Source organism: Haliotis rufescens, unplaced genomic scaffold (assembly GCF_023055435.1).
Source record: "Haliotis rufescens isolate VD_foot unplaced genomic scaffold, xgHalRufe1.0.p SCAF_50, whole genome shotgun sequence".
Classification (NCBI taxonomy): domain Eukaryota; kingdom Metazoa; phylum Mollusca; class Gastropoda; order Lepetellida; family Haliotidae; genus Haliotis; species Haliotis rufescens.
Genome location: NW_025964224.1, coordinates 1,041,228 through 1,054,427, shown reverse-complemented (window position 1 = coordinate 1,054,427; position 13,200 = coordinate 1,041,228). Strand labels below are relative to the sequence as shown.

The 13,200-nt window shown below is 41.4% G+C and overlaps 1 protein-coding gene across 1 annotated transcript; it reads left to right on the top strand.

Annotated features, from left to right (window-relative positions):
- Positions 1-4,937: 4,937 nt before the first annotated feature.
- On the top strand, positions 4,938-12,963 carry LOC124151366 (deoxycytidylate deaminase-like). Its single transcript, XM_046523776.2, has 5 exons — positions 4,938-5,077; positions 6,899-7,004; positions 8,653-8,788; positions 9,744-9,957; positions 12,676-12,963. The coding sequence occupies exons 1-5, from the start codon at positions 5,049-5,051 to the stop codon at positions 12,791-12,793; spliced, it is 603 nt and encodes a 200-aa protein (XP_046379732.1). The 5' UTR covers positions 4,938-5,048; the 3' UTR covers positions 12,794-12,963.
- Positions 12,964-13,200: the final 237 nt, after the last annotated feature.

The following is a 13,200-nucleotide window of genomic DNA, read 5'->3' as shown; positions in this document are numbered from 1 at the left end:
TGTTGCCTTTGTTTGGTTTGTTGGTGGACATTTCATTGATCAGGGCTTTAGGAGCCTATTGTCCTGAGGATGGGTGGTTCTTGCCTCAAAGAGCACTAGACTGTGGCTTCCAACATCTCTCACCACAGTGGCCTGAGAGCTGCTACTGCAGGCTTTCCTCCCACATTAAGCTGACATGCCGTGATATAACTGGGGTGCTGTTCAAAGCCGCGTTAATCCAAACTCACTCACTCACTCTGTCGCCTGAGGTTCATCATGTGCCAGGTGTGATGAGAGACGGCCAAAATGTACATCACCATTCAAAGACACAACTGATTTGTTTCTCGGTTGTTTAACGCCACACTCAGCAATATTCCCAGCTATATGACGGCGGTCTGTAAATATTCGAGTCTGGACCAGACAATCCAGTGATTGACCGCATGAGGATCTATCCACACAGGTGGAATACGATGACATCCATGAACTAAGTCAGCGAGCCTGACCACCTGATCCAATTAGTTCCATGAACTAAGTCAGCGAGCCTGACCACCCGATCCCATTAGTTCCATGAACTAAGCAAGTCTGACCACCCGATCCCATTAGTTCCATGAACTAAGTCAGCAAGCCTGACCACCCGATCCCATTAGTTCCATGAACTAAGCAAGTCTGACCACCCCATCCCGTTAGTTCCATGAACTAAGTCAGCGAGCCTGACCGACCGATCCCATTAGTTCCATGAACTAAGTCAGCGAGCCTGACCACCCGATCCCATTAGTTCCATGAACTAAGTCAGCGAGCCTGACCACCCCCTTCCCATTAGTTCCATGAACTAAGTCAGCGAGCCTGACCACCCGATCCCATTAGTTCCATGAACTAAGTCAGCGAGTCTGACCACCCGATCCCATTAGTTCCATGAACTAAGTCAACAAGCCTGACCACCCGATCCCATTAGTTCCATGAACTAAGTCAGCGAGCCTGACCACCCGATCCCATTAGTTCCATGAACTAAGTCAGCGAGCCTGACCACCCCATCCCATTAGTTCCATGAACTAAGTCAGCGAGCCTGACCACCCGATCCCATTAGTTCCATGAACTAAGTCAGCGAGCCTGACCACCCCATCCCATTAGTTCCATGAACTAAGTCAGCGAGCCTGACCACCCGATCCCATTAGTTCCATGAACTAAGTCAGCGAGCCTGACCGACCGATCCCATTAGTTCCATGAACTAAGTCAGCAAGCCTGACCACCCCATCCCATTAGTTCCATGAACTAAGTCAGCGAGCCTGACCGACCGATCCCATTAGTTCCATGAACTAAGTCAGCAAGCCTGACCACCCCATCCCATTAGTTCCATGAACTAAGTCAGCGAGCCTGACCACCCGATCCCATTAGTTCCATGAACTAAGTCAGCAAGCCTGACCACCCGATCCCATTAGTTCCATGAACTAAGTCAACAAGCCTGACCACCCGATCCCATTAGTTCCATGAACTAAGTCAGCGAGCCTGACCACCCGATCCCATTAGTTCCATGAACTAAGTCAGCGAGCCTGACCACCCGATCCCATTAGTTCCATGAACTAAGTCAGCGAGTCTGACCACCCGATCCAATTAGTTCCATGAACTAAGTCAGCGAGCCTGACCACCCGATCCCATTAGTTCCATGAACTAAGTCAGCGAGCCTGACCACCCGATCCCATTAGTTCCATGAACTAAGTCAGCGAGCCTGACCACCCCATCCCATTAGTTCCATGAACTAAGTCAGCGAGCCTGACCACCCGATCCCATTAGTTGACTCATCCAACAAACACAGTCGCCTTTTAAGGTACCATAAGAATGGGTTGCTGAAGACCTATTCTAACCTGGATCTTCACGGTGCATACTCTGCAATATTGCTAAGTTTATGTAAAGCATACACACCCGGAATATAACTCCATAATTGTAACTGATTTCAAACAATATGAATGTTAAAATTGTTAATTGCTACTTCTGTAGGTTCTAAAATCAGTCTGAGAAAATGACATCGTGACCAGAAATATTTATAAAATGTCTTATCGGATATATAATTGGCCACCCTTTTTAATGAACTTAATTGTCTCTTCACACTTTCTGCAAGACAGGGTATCGTATTCGACGTAATAAGCGCACAGGGCGCTTTCAAAATTAGAAATAGGGGGCTCTTATTAGAATGTTATTTTGGTGAAAATAACAGTTGAAAGATCGTAAATTTCGTGGTTTATGCGGACACCCTGAAATGTTTATATACGACATATATAATTTTCCAGAATTTAATTGCACATCATTAAGGGTGCATATAACACACGAGTGCGTATTATACACGAATAAATAAGTCTTGTGAACATTGATCAATCGGAAGGGGTGCTTATTCACCGATAATTGGGATTGTTCGCTCGCCATTATTTTAGAAAATATCGCCATAGGCGCATATTAAGTCGAATACAGTACTTTATATACCACTGTAACCAGCGGAAATAAAGTTTCTGTGCATCACAGACTCTCGGGGGAAATAATAAATAAATGCAAACAAAAAACGATTTTGCAACAGAACAATATTTTGATGTTTGTTTGTTGTTTAACGCCGCACTCAGCAATATTTCAGCTATATGACGGTGGTCTGTAAAATAATCGAGCCTGGGCCAGACAATCCAGTGATTGACATCATGAGCATCGATCCACGCAATCTGGATCGATGACATGCATCAACCAAGTCAGCGAGCCTGACCACCCGATCCCGTTAGTCGCCTTTTACGACAAGCATAGTCACCTTTTACGGCAAGTATGGGTTGCTGAAGACCTATTCTAACCCGGAATCTTCACGGGTCAATATTTTGATGTCTATGAAACATGAATTCATCATGTCAGTGTCAACACGTCCTCTGTCCGTATTGTGTGTGATCAGTTTGACCATTAGCAGTGACACAAGCTTGACAACGGCGTCTCATTTATGACACAAGATGGTCGAGGAAGGCTCGATGCAACATCGTCTCGTGCAATTGCAGTTTCAAGCATTCAAATGTGCACAACCGCACATTTTCGGATATATGCGCCGCATAACGTTACGAGTTTTTGTCGTCAACTCAAAGTTAAATAATTTCATACTTTGAAGTTAACACTTTCTTTCATGCTGATTGGCTGAAGGGGTAGTCACGTGATCTGATATTCTGATCACTGGTGGAATTTTATGCGTGCAATGACCAGGATGCACGTGCAAATTCAGGGTCATCATGAGTGATGACAAAGTGGCTGCAAATGTGATTACCATGCATTATTCTGAACAATCCACAGCACGAAATATAGCTGAGTATTAGGCATAATAAATTACATTTTCAATCTGACTGCCATGTTTGAATCTGTTTGATATTCTGTGAGCAAAGTTTTAGAGATCACCCAATAAATGCCCAGTCCCTTATCTGTCACGTGTGAATTATTTTTGTTAAGTCTCTAGCCTTGACGAGGACACTCAGCGTTGTTTCACACGGGACACATAACCCGTAATTCCACTGTGTGCGAGTAGGTTATTCCTCACTATGGTGCTACCTACATTCTCGTTCTTAGAAAATGTATTGAAATGATTTTTCCTCAGGACAACGGACCAAAATAACTTAATATAGGTGACAGGACACAACAGTTCAGTCAGTCTATTGTTCGAACGATATCACGATGTCGATGACGTCATAAACAAGCAATTTCCGATTTAAGCTGAGAAGAAATGGGTTTATATGATTGGACTTTTCTGTTTGTTGTTTAACGCCGCACTGAGCAGTATTCCAGCTTTATGACGGCGGTCTGTAAATAATCGACTTTACACCTGACAATCCAGTGATTGACAGCATGAGCATCGATCCACGCAATTGGGATACGATATGACATGCATCAACCAAGTCAGCGAGCCTGATCACCCGGCCCCGTTAGTCGCCTAGTTCTAACGACAAGCATGGTCGCCTTTTACAGCAAGTATGGGTTGCTGAAGACCTATTCTACCCCGGATATTCACGGGTTGGACTTTTCTGAATATTCTACAATATGACCCTTTCGACAATTCTTGTTCACAAAAATGTCTAAGCTTGGGATGAGGTCTATATTTAGGGGAACTTGTCCCGGGTAGTCTATGTTGATTCACTCCATCATGCTTGCTCTAATGAAGAAATAAATTTGAATAAATGAATTTCCGAACATATATTGTAATTTAACAAAATATCGATGCTTGAAATTTGCGACTATTTGTAAAATTGAAATTGGAAAGGTATTAAGTGAAAATATATTTCGTGTTCCCAAATTCCACGTGCCATGTTATTGTCCTGCAAGCATGTGTGTGAAAAGGTCAGAACAAGTGTCACCCCTTAACTGTCTGTTTGAAGGGGGTCAGCGGAACGCCACGACATATAGATCGATATAGACCACATTAATTATTATATAAACAAATAATAACTAATTTACCATTAGCTAATAATTGCTTGTGAGAGGATGACACAAACCATCTAATGAGAAAGCACACATCAGTGTTGTACTAGTGTGTTAATGTCTACCTATTCTTCAGGAAGGGAAAGTTAGAGACTAGTTTATTTATGTTGAATATGGGTTTCTTTTTAATAAGATTTTGTTTGTTTGTTGTTTAACGCCGTACTCAGCAATATTCCAGCTATATGACGGCGGTCTGTAAATAATCGAGTCTGGACCAGACAATCCAGTGCTTGACATCATGAGCATAGATCCAAGAAATTGGGATACGATGACATGTATCAACCAAGTCAGCGAGCCCTTTTGATAAGTAAAATACGATGGGAGCAGTAATTGTGTGTTAAACATTATTGATCTTTTGTGTGTCCCATGTACGGTGCTATTGTGAGAGAGGAATCCTTAATCAATTTCATTATTCGTAGTAATCACTCGTTTCCGAAATTATGTCACGTTGTCAGTAGTTTCATATCTGCTTTTTGCGTTTAAATAGCGCTCCCCTAGTCACGTGATCTAAGTTTCCCGCAATATTTTGAGAGCTGTGCCGTGAGCGAGATAAACGTGCAAACATATTATTGAAAAGTTGACAACTTGTCATGGATGGAGATACAACGCAGCCGAACGGGTAATACGAAGTCATTGAAGCACATGTTTAGACAGCTGCATGCTGAGTTATCACCAGCAACACATGACCGTTGCATGAGTTTGTGCTCGAGAATATCGGTGAAAGTTATTTTTTCATATTGAAGATTTATGTAACAGCTTTAAAGTTATGTGAAGATTATCAGAAATGTATCCACATCAATACATTTACTGTTAACCAACAGTATAGTTATCCCATGAGGCTGAATTATGTCTCCATGAACAAACTATAACGACCTGGTCGGTGGTCAAAGGGAGACAATCAAGTCGATTTGTCAAAAGCACCTAAACAAGTGAAATATAGATATATGAAATAATATATAGGCCTACATGAACACCATAATTTTGTTTCCAGGCTCATATTTCATCTAGAATTTAAAATTGTGGTAAACTATTATTGTGTATACAATTAATAAACTAAAGATTGTTTTAAAGTTGTTTGCTGTGCCATCCTCAGCTCGGCTGATAGGCCTAACTTTGACAAGATCAACGAGGCTTTTGAAACTCGTGGTTTAGTCTAATGACATATGCTGGTTTCCGTGATGTACAAAGGCATGCATGTGTAGCCGGGTGGTGGTGCTAACTCTGAATGAGTTATAGCCACATAAGTACCACCCACTTATAACCCCCTAGTATTCATTCTATACATATATACATACATGTTCATCTATTATCACCATCACTTCATTCTGTGTTCATTATATGTTCATTATATGTTGTCCTTGTCTGCAGTTGAATGTCAGCCAACTAACACCAACCTGATACCCTTCTGCAGCCTCTGTAATTTCTCCAGCTTCACCTGGACTTCCCCCTATCTATTTTTAGACATGTCCACCACTTTATGTGACTGAAGCATCTTGACTTCCTTTTAATACCTGTCAGATGCTACCTTTCTTCTGATTGGCCCTTTGGTCCACTTCTTTAAACTTCCTTTCTCACCTGCCCTCCTCATGCATTCTGCATGAACTCTTTATGGAGGGAGGACTCTTGTTTACAGCTTCCCTCCCACCATCTACTACCAAAGAATAAATATCATCATCATCTTCAAGAACTGCCTCATGTTTTGACTAGCAGCCCAGTGGCTGGACACATCACACCACGCCCGGCTACACTTGCATGCTCATGATGTCAATCACTGGAATGTCTGGTCCAGACTCGATTATTTACAGACCGTCGTCATATAGCTGGAATATTGCTGGGTGCTGCGTTAGACAACAAACCAAACCAAAAGAAGGCATGCAGGGTAGCCGCTAGGTATTCCATGCTAAATACATATTAGAGTAATCCTTTGAATTGTTGGAAAGATGCTATCAATACTGTAGTTGGTTGGTTTGTTGTTTAACGCCGCACTCAGCAGTATTCCAGCTATATGACGGCGGCCTGTAAATAATCGAGTCTGAACCGGACAACCCAGTGAGTGCGGCGTTAAACAACAAACAACAAAAATCTGTGAAAATCCATGCTTCAGATAATTCTGCTAGTGATGGAGCAAAGGATGAGGGGTCAAGTCGGACCTGCCGGGGGGCTCGTGATTAGCTAAAGGAACACAGGATGACATCTTGTCAATTTGAGTTGGCGGTACATTTTGCCACAGATACTGTTCCTGTAGCACAAGAAAACTGCATTTACCTTTAAACCACAAGTTGGTGAGACTCATGGCAACATATTCACATGACTTTGTCTTTATCCATGTTTATTTCACACCAACTGACCAGGATTTTGCACCCCAAAAAGTCATGAAGAAATATGACAGTGTAACCTGACAGGTGATGCCAGTTTGTAATTGCTGATGTTTTTTGTACAGGGGGGTGACTGGCAGTGAGAAGAGGGAAGGGTACCTGGAGTGGCCGGAGTACTTCATGGCCATCGCGTTCCTCTCCGCTCAGAGAAGCAAGGACCCCAGAACACAGGTACCACAGCTCCAGATAAGCTTTTGGTGTTGTGGGTATTTTACCCATGCATTTTAAAATCATTGGGTATCAGTAATTCTATCTGGGTATTCAAATTTCTCTTACCCACTAGTTTTTACACATGTGGGTATTTAAGTTAAATATTTAAAAAAACACTATTCATCTAGTCCCTGCAAACTAGTGTCGTGTGGATTTGAGAGATTTATAGGCAAATGATCATGATGTAACTGTCATCGTGGCGTTTGGCAAGGTTGACGGAATGCCCGTTTATTATTTCAAAATAAGTTGCTGATTTGCTAATCGAATACGCAGGGTTGCTTCAAAATATTTTGATGATACGCACAAGTTTTATTTTTGTAGCGTATCTGTAATGTTCGTTGCGTATTTGATACACTTGGATTTTATTTTACTGCGTATTTCTGCATTTCTGATGCGTATTTTACGCAGATACGTAGCTTATCTGGAGTTCTCGGTACACTATACAAACTGTAGATCTCCTCAGAACACAGGTGAACTATACCTCTGTACACTAATAGGTAACTTAAATAACTTGTATACATCTCAACTCATATATAAATGGCAGACAATTTTGACGTGAAGTATTTTATGAGCCTAAAAATCTACATTGATGGCCGGTCCATGTGGATTGTACATTTCATCGTGTTTATGTGTATGTGTATCTGTATAAAAAAATTACTGACCATCTTGGTGTTTATGTCAACTATTGACAGCCATGTTCAACGTCGATATACTGTCCTCGTATGAATAATTGTGGAGTTGATACCTTTACTATTGGGCAGTTTGGCAAGGACTACAGGACTAGTGCCAATTTCTAACGCTGGAATAAGACCTGTGGACTTCTGGGGTAGAATAGGTCTTCAGCAACCCATGCTTGCCGTAAAAGGCCACTATTCTTGTCATAAGGGTGACTAATGGGATTGGGTGGTCAGGCTCGCTGACTTGGTTGATGCATGTCATCGGTCCAAATTGTGTGGTCCAGACTCAATTATTTACAGACCGCTGTCATGTAGCTGGAATATTGCTGCATGCGGCATTAAACAACACACAAACAAACACAACTTCTATTCATCAGTGTACTGATTGACCCAGAGTGGTGGCATAAAAATATCATGGTACAGTAAACCACATTTCTAACGAACTCTAAGGGAACACTAATTTTAGTTCATAATAACCGTAGTTCGTTATAAGCATATATACAATATTTATACAACAAATTGTCGGGACTAAAAAATAAGTTGGTTATATGCGTGTTTGTTATAACGGTAGTTTACTGTATGTGAATCCATGGATCAACTAACAGCAGATCCTGGCAACTAAGGGGCATAACTGCACATAGGATTAGACCACTAACAGCAGATCCTGCCAACTAAGGGACACAACTCTGCACATCGAATAAGACTACTGACAGCAAATCCTGGCAACTAAGAGACACAACTCTGCACGTCAGATTAAATCGCTAACAGCAGATTCTTGTAACTAAGGGACACAACTCTGCACATCAGATTAAATCGCTAACAGCAGATTCTTGTAACTAAGGGACACAACTCTGCACATCAGATTAGACCATTGTCCTGCAGGTGCCCCTAGATCCCCCGAGATGCTGAGTCCTTGTGTATTGGTGTTGCAGGTCGGAGCATGTATTGTCAACAAGGAGAAGAAGATTGTTGGGATTGGCTACAACGGGATGCCCAATGGCTGCAGTGACGACCTGATGCCATGGGGGAGGGATGCGGAGAATGTACTCCAGACCAAACATTTATATGGTGAGCTATCTCAACCATTTGCTAATTTTTATGTTGTGCCGTATCCATTCAGAGCTACAGATAAGCAGCATATTTGCGTAAAATACACCCCAGAAATATTCAAAACCCAATTACTTTCAATTAACTTGCGTACTGAAACACATACATTAAATGAAAAACTCAAATGTATAAAAAACAGCATGCGTTAATAACCCAATGAAGCTTTTCCAGTTTGCGTACAAAGGAGCTAATTTCAGAAACATTATTACGAGCTAATTTACTTATCGAGTCAAGCCTATATATTTAGAAAAGTTGTAAACATCTAAAACATTATTTAATTTTTTAAAAATCTTAAAATGTTCACTAATTTTGGGAAATACCCAATAGAGTGATGAATAGATGAGGGAAAAAATATTGATACCCAATGAAAAATGTATTAACCCAATTAAAATAGAAACCCTAGAGTAAAAACTCAATGGCTCAAAAGGTTACCTGGAGCTCTGTCCATTTCATTGCATCAAGTTGGAGCCTATCTACATTGGCAAACAGGAACAGAGTCGTGTATATGTAATGGTGTCTGTGTCAGTTTCCACCTCCCCTCAATGTGCCGTTATTTGAGCTTCAGTGCCTTTCGTCTGTCGGGTAGTTTTAGTATTTCATCCCAAACATCTGTGGGGGCCATGGTAGCCTAGTGGTTAAAGCTTTTGCATATCATCCTGAAGACCCGGGTTCGATTCCCTACATGGGTACAATGTGTGAAACCTATTTCTGGTGTCCCCAGCTGTGATATTGCTGGAATATTGCTAAAAGCGGCGTAAAACCAAACTCACTCAAAGTCATCATCCGTTTGACACAATTTTGCTGGTTGTCATGTAGTGTCTTCTCTGTACTATACTGCTCAAAAGCAATTGTTTTCAATAGTTAATCGTTTGTACTTTAACCTCTTTGTTCAAGAACTGTGTTATGTTTGTTACAGTTTGTCATGCCGAGCTGAATGCTGTGTTAAACAAGAACTCTGCGGACGTGAAAGACTGTACCATATATGTGGCTCTGTTTCCGTGTAATGAATGCGCCAAGGTCGTCATCCAGTCCGGCATCAGGGAAGTGGTGTACTATTCGGACAAGTACCACGACAAGCCCGAGTTCATAGCGTCCAAGAAGCTGCTGGATTTAGCTGGAATTACTTACAGGTGCACATAGAAAGTTTCAAATCTAAATAAGTGTTTTTCAAATTTATCAACATACCGTATTTGACGTAATAAGCGCCCACGGCGATATTTGCTGATATATTGGCTAGTGAACAATCCCAATCAGCACCCCTTCCGATTGATCAATGTTCACAAGACTTATTTATTCGTGTATAATACGCACTCGTGTGTTATAAGCACTCTTAATTATGGGCAATTGAATTCTGGAAAAATATATCTGTCGTGAATAATACGCACAGACTTTTCTTTTGTGTCATTTCAGGCTGTCAGCATAAACCATGAAATTTACGATTTTTCAACTCCGTTTTTTGTGTGACTAAAATTATATTCTAATAGAGCCCCCTATTTCTAATTTTGAGAGTCCCCTGGGTGCTTATTACGTCGAATACGGTAAGTCGGTAAATTAGGCATGGAATCATCACTTGAATATTCAAGATAATTCTGTGTTATTTTGCACAAATGGATCCAACTCATGTGTTTCAGTGCCTTGAGTAGGTCAGCTGGTGCCAAATGAAGACCAATACACTTTACTGAACATTATCATGGGGTGTGGCTAACATTAAACTTGACCTGTATCACTCTGCGCTGTATCCTTCAACATCAAGTTGATGCACCATTGTAAACTGAAACACTGTTTAATGCCATGATAAACTAAATTCACTGTCATTAACCATGTTTACTGAAAACTGCTTTGGAAATAGTATTTGTAATAGTGTTTGTTTGTTTGTTTGTTTGTTTTTTAATGCTGCACTGAGCAATATTCCAGCTGTATGACGACGGTGAGTATAATGTGGAAGAATCAGCAGTTCCATCTGGTGACTTCTCCCCACTCTGTTGGAGGGGGAGGTTGTAGTTAAAACCCCACTGTTTTCACTGCAGACCTAGGTTACCTGTAGATTTAACCGCACAAAATTGAGTTTGGAACCAAACATAGAATTACGTAGCAGCCATTATTGTGATTTGATACCTCTGACGGACCAACAACAATCGAGGAAATTCCAAATTCATAGTGGAATGTTGGTTCAATATGACCACACAACTAAAATGTTATGTTGTATCGCTATAATATCTCAGATGTAAAACGCGGTGATCTTGATTAGGGCTGGGACGGGTAACTCGGGTACTCCGGTCGGGTGGGTACTGAGTAGGACCCAGGTACCCACAGGACTACAGAGACCTGTGGTTAGTCACGTGATATATTGTTCCATGACAAAAAATATCTAAGACTCTATGGTTACACTACAAGTCACTATTGTTCGCATTTCTTTCTGACTATGCACCCATTCCTTCTGACCTTCAGGTTTGAATAAAGATAAAACTTCAGTCAACTTCAGTGTATGCATAACCAGATCGTTTTATACCTGTATCTAAATACATTTTACCAGGGCTATGGAAAAACTATTCCCAATCGGACTTTTTACACTAAGGTCTTGAGACATATAGCGGGTATCCGGGTAGGGTCGGGTAATAGCGTGGTGGGTACCTGGGTTGTAAATTTGGTCTCGTCCCAGCCTTAATCTTGAGTAATATCATTGAACTCAAACTGGATGACCAGGAGTTATTGGTGTTGCATCTTGCTGTGCAGAGTTGTGTCCCTTGGCTGACAGGGAACTATTGGGGCCCAGATTGTGATGTTCGGTCTGTCACATGATCTTGGTGATGACATCACATAAATGTGAAAAAATCAGATAAGATTTGAAGTTAAAGTTTCAACCTGTCATACATGTCGGCCGGCCATGAGGTCATACAGTATCTGGTATGACGTGCTCATCATCAGAGTTGTGAGATCCACAGTGCAGATATTTGCTATTTGAAACAAGTATACAAATAAGTTTACTTTGCACTTTTTCTGCATTTGAGGCAAAGAATTGTGGTCATTGACCTTCGCAACATGAGGCCACACTTTTTTTAACTTTTGTTTCAAGGGCCCGCCGACCCAACTGAAAAGCAGCTGGAAAGGAAATAAATTAAACAAATCTCCCGCTAGTAATATAGATCCTCTTCTACAATATAAAATGCTTCTAATGTTAATTCCATGTCTACATCACCATCAGTGATCCATGAACCCAGCTGCAGTTTTAACTCCACGGCAGAATGACTTTCATATAAATAAATAAGTGATTGACACAGCTATTTATTTTTATTTTTGTTGACTGCATCTGTAGTCTCGTGGTAGAGCGTCTGCCCGGAAAACGGAAAGTCCAGGGTTCGATCCCTGACCTTGTCATACCAAAAGATGTTAAAAAATGGTTCTTGTCACCCTATCTGGCGCTCGGCAATAGGGGTCTAAAACAAGGACTGGTCGGCTTGGAGTCAGTATACTGTGTCTGAGTTGGGTATCCATGTTAGACTGCAGCATGGTATCTCAGTGGGCTAGCACTATAAATTGACATCAGTCCGGACTAGTACATGCAGGCACACACAAAAACTGGTACACACACGCACACACATTGCTTATAAGTGCAATAATCGTGAACGCGATGTTAAACCCAATTTCACGTCGCCTCACCTTTTATTTTTGTTTCAACCGACCTTGTGTGGAATAAATCCGTGAAGCATAAAAGTGTGGCTTTGTGACATCTAGCTGTAGAAAATTGTGTCTTCAGTGTTCTGTAAATGCTTTATGGTACAACAACCTTCATATGTTTGCTGTGAGAAATTAGTTTTTTAACAGCGTGTTTGTTTGTTTGTTTGTTTCAGACAATATCGGCCAGCCAGACAGCAGATTGTGATCGACTTCAGCTCCATCGAGGCCCTGAACAACAATGTGGCAGAAGACCTAAAGAAGATCAATCTGGACGAGTCCGGAACTCAGTGATGACTCAGTGATGACTTGTCGGGAAAGACGATTGTGGCGGGAGCCAAGTGGAACATGCTTGGGCTTCATCAGCAACTGGGGCGTTTTGTTCTCTCAAGTGTCTGAACGTCGTCAAGTTGTCATGAAGCTTGAAACTTGTTAGGTATAGTGTGAGTGAGTGAGTGAGTGCGTGAGTGCGTGAGTGGGGATTAATTGGTATGCCACTTTTAGCAATATTCAAGCAATATCACTGTGAAGTGTTGGATAGGTCGTGTGTTTATGAGTAATTGAGGCAACATGTGGAATTGTAATGCTGATTGCAACGTTAAACAACAAACAAACAAACAAGTAGAACATCCATGTCAGGATTCTTCTCCATATTAGTTTGATCCATGTTTCTGTTCATCAATAGGAAGGATGTCTCAGTG

Coding starts and splice junctions, on each gene's coding strand:
- LOC124151366 (XM_046523776.2), top strand. CDS start 5,049: ATGGATGGAGATACAACGCAGCCGAACGG. Junction 7,005..8,652: donor GCAAGGACCCCAGAACACAG/GTACCACAGCTC, acceptor TTGGTGTTGCAG/GTCGGAGCATGTATTGTCAA. Junction 9,958..12,675: donor TTAGCTGGAATTACTTACAG/GTGCACATAGAA, acceptor TGTTTGTTTCAG/ACAATATCGGCCAGCCAGAC.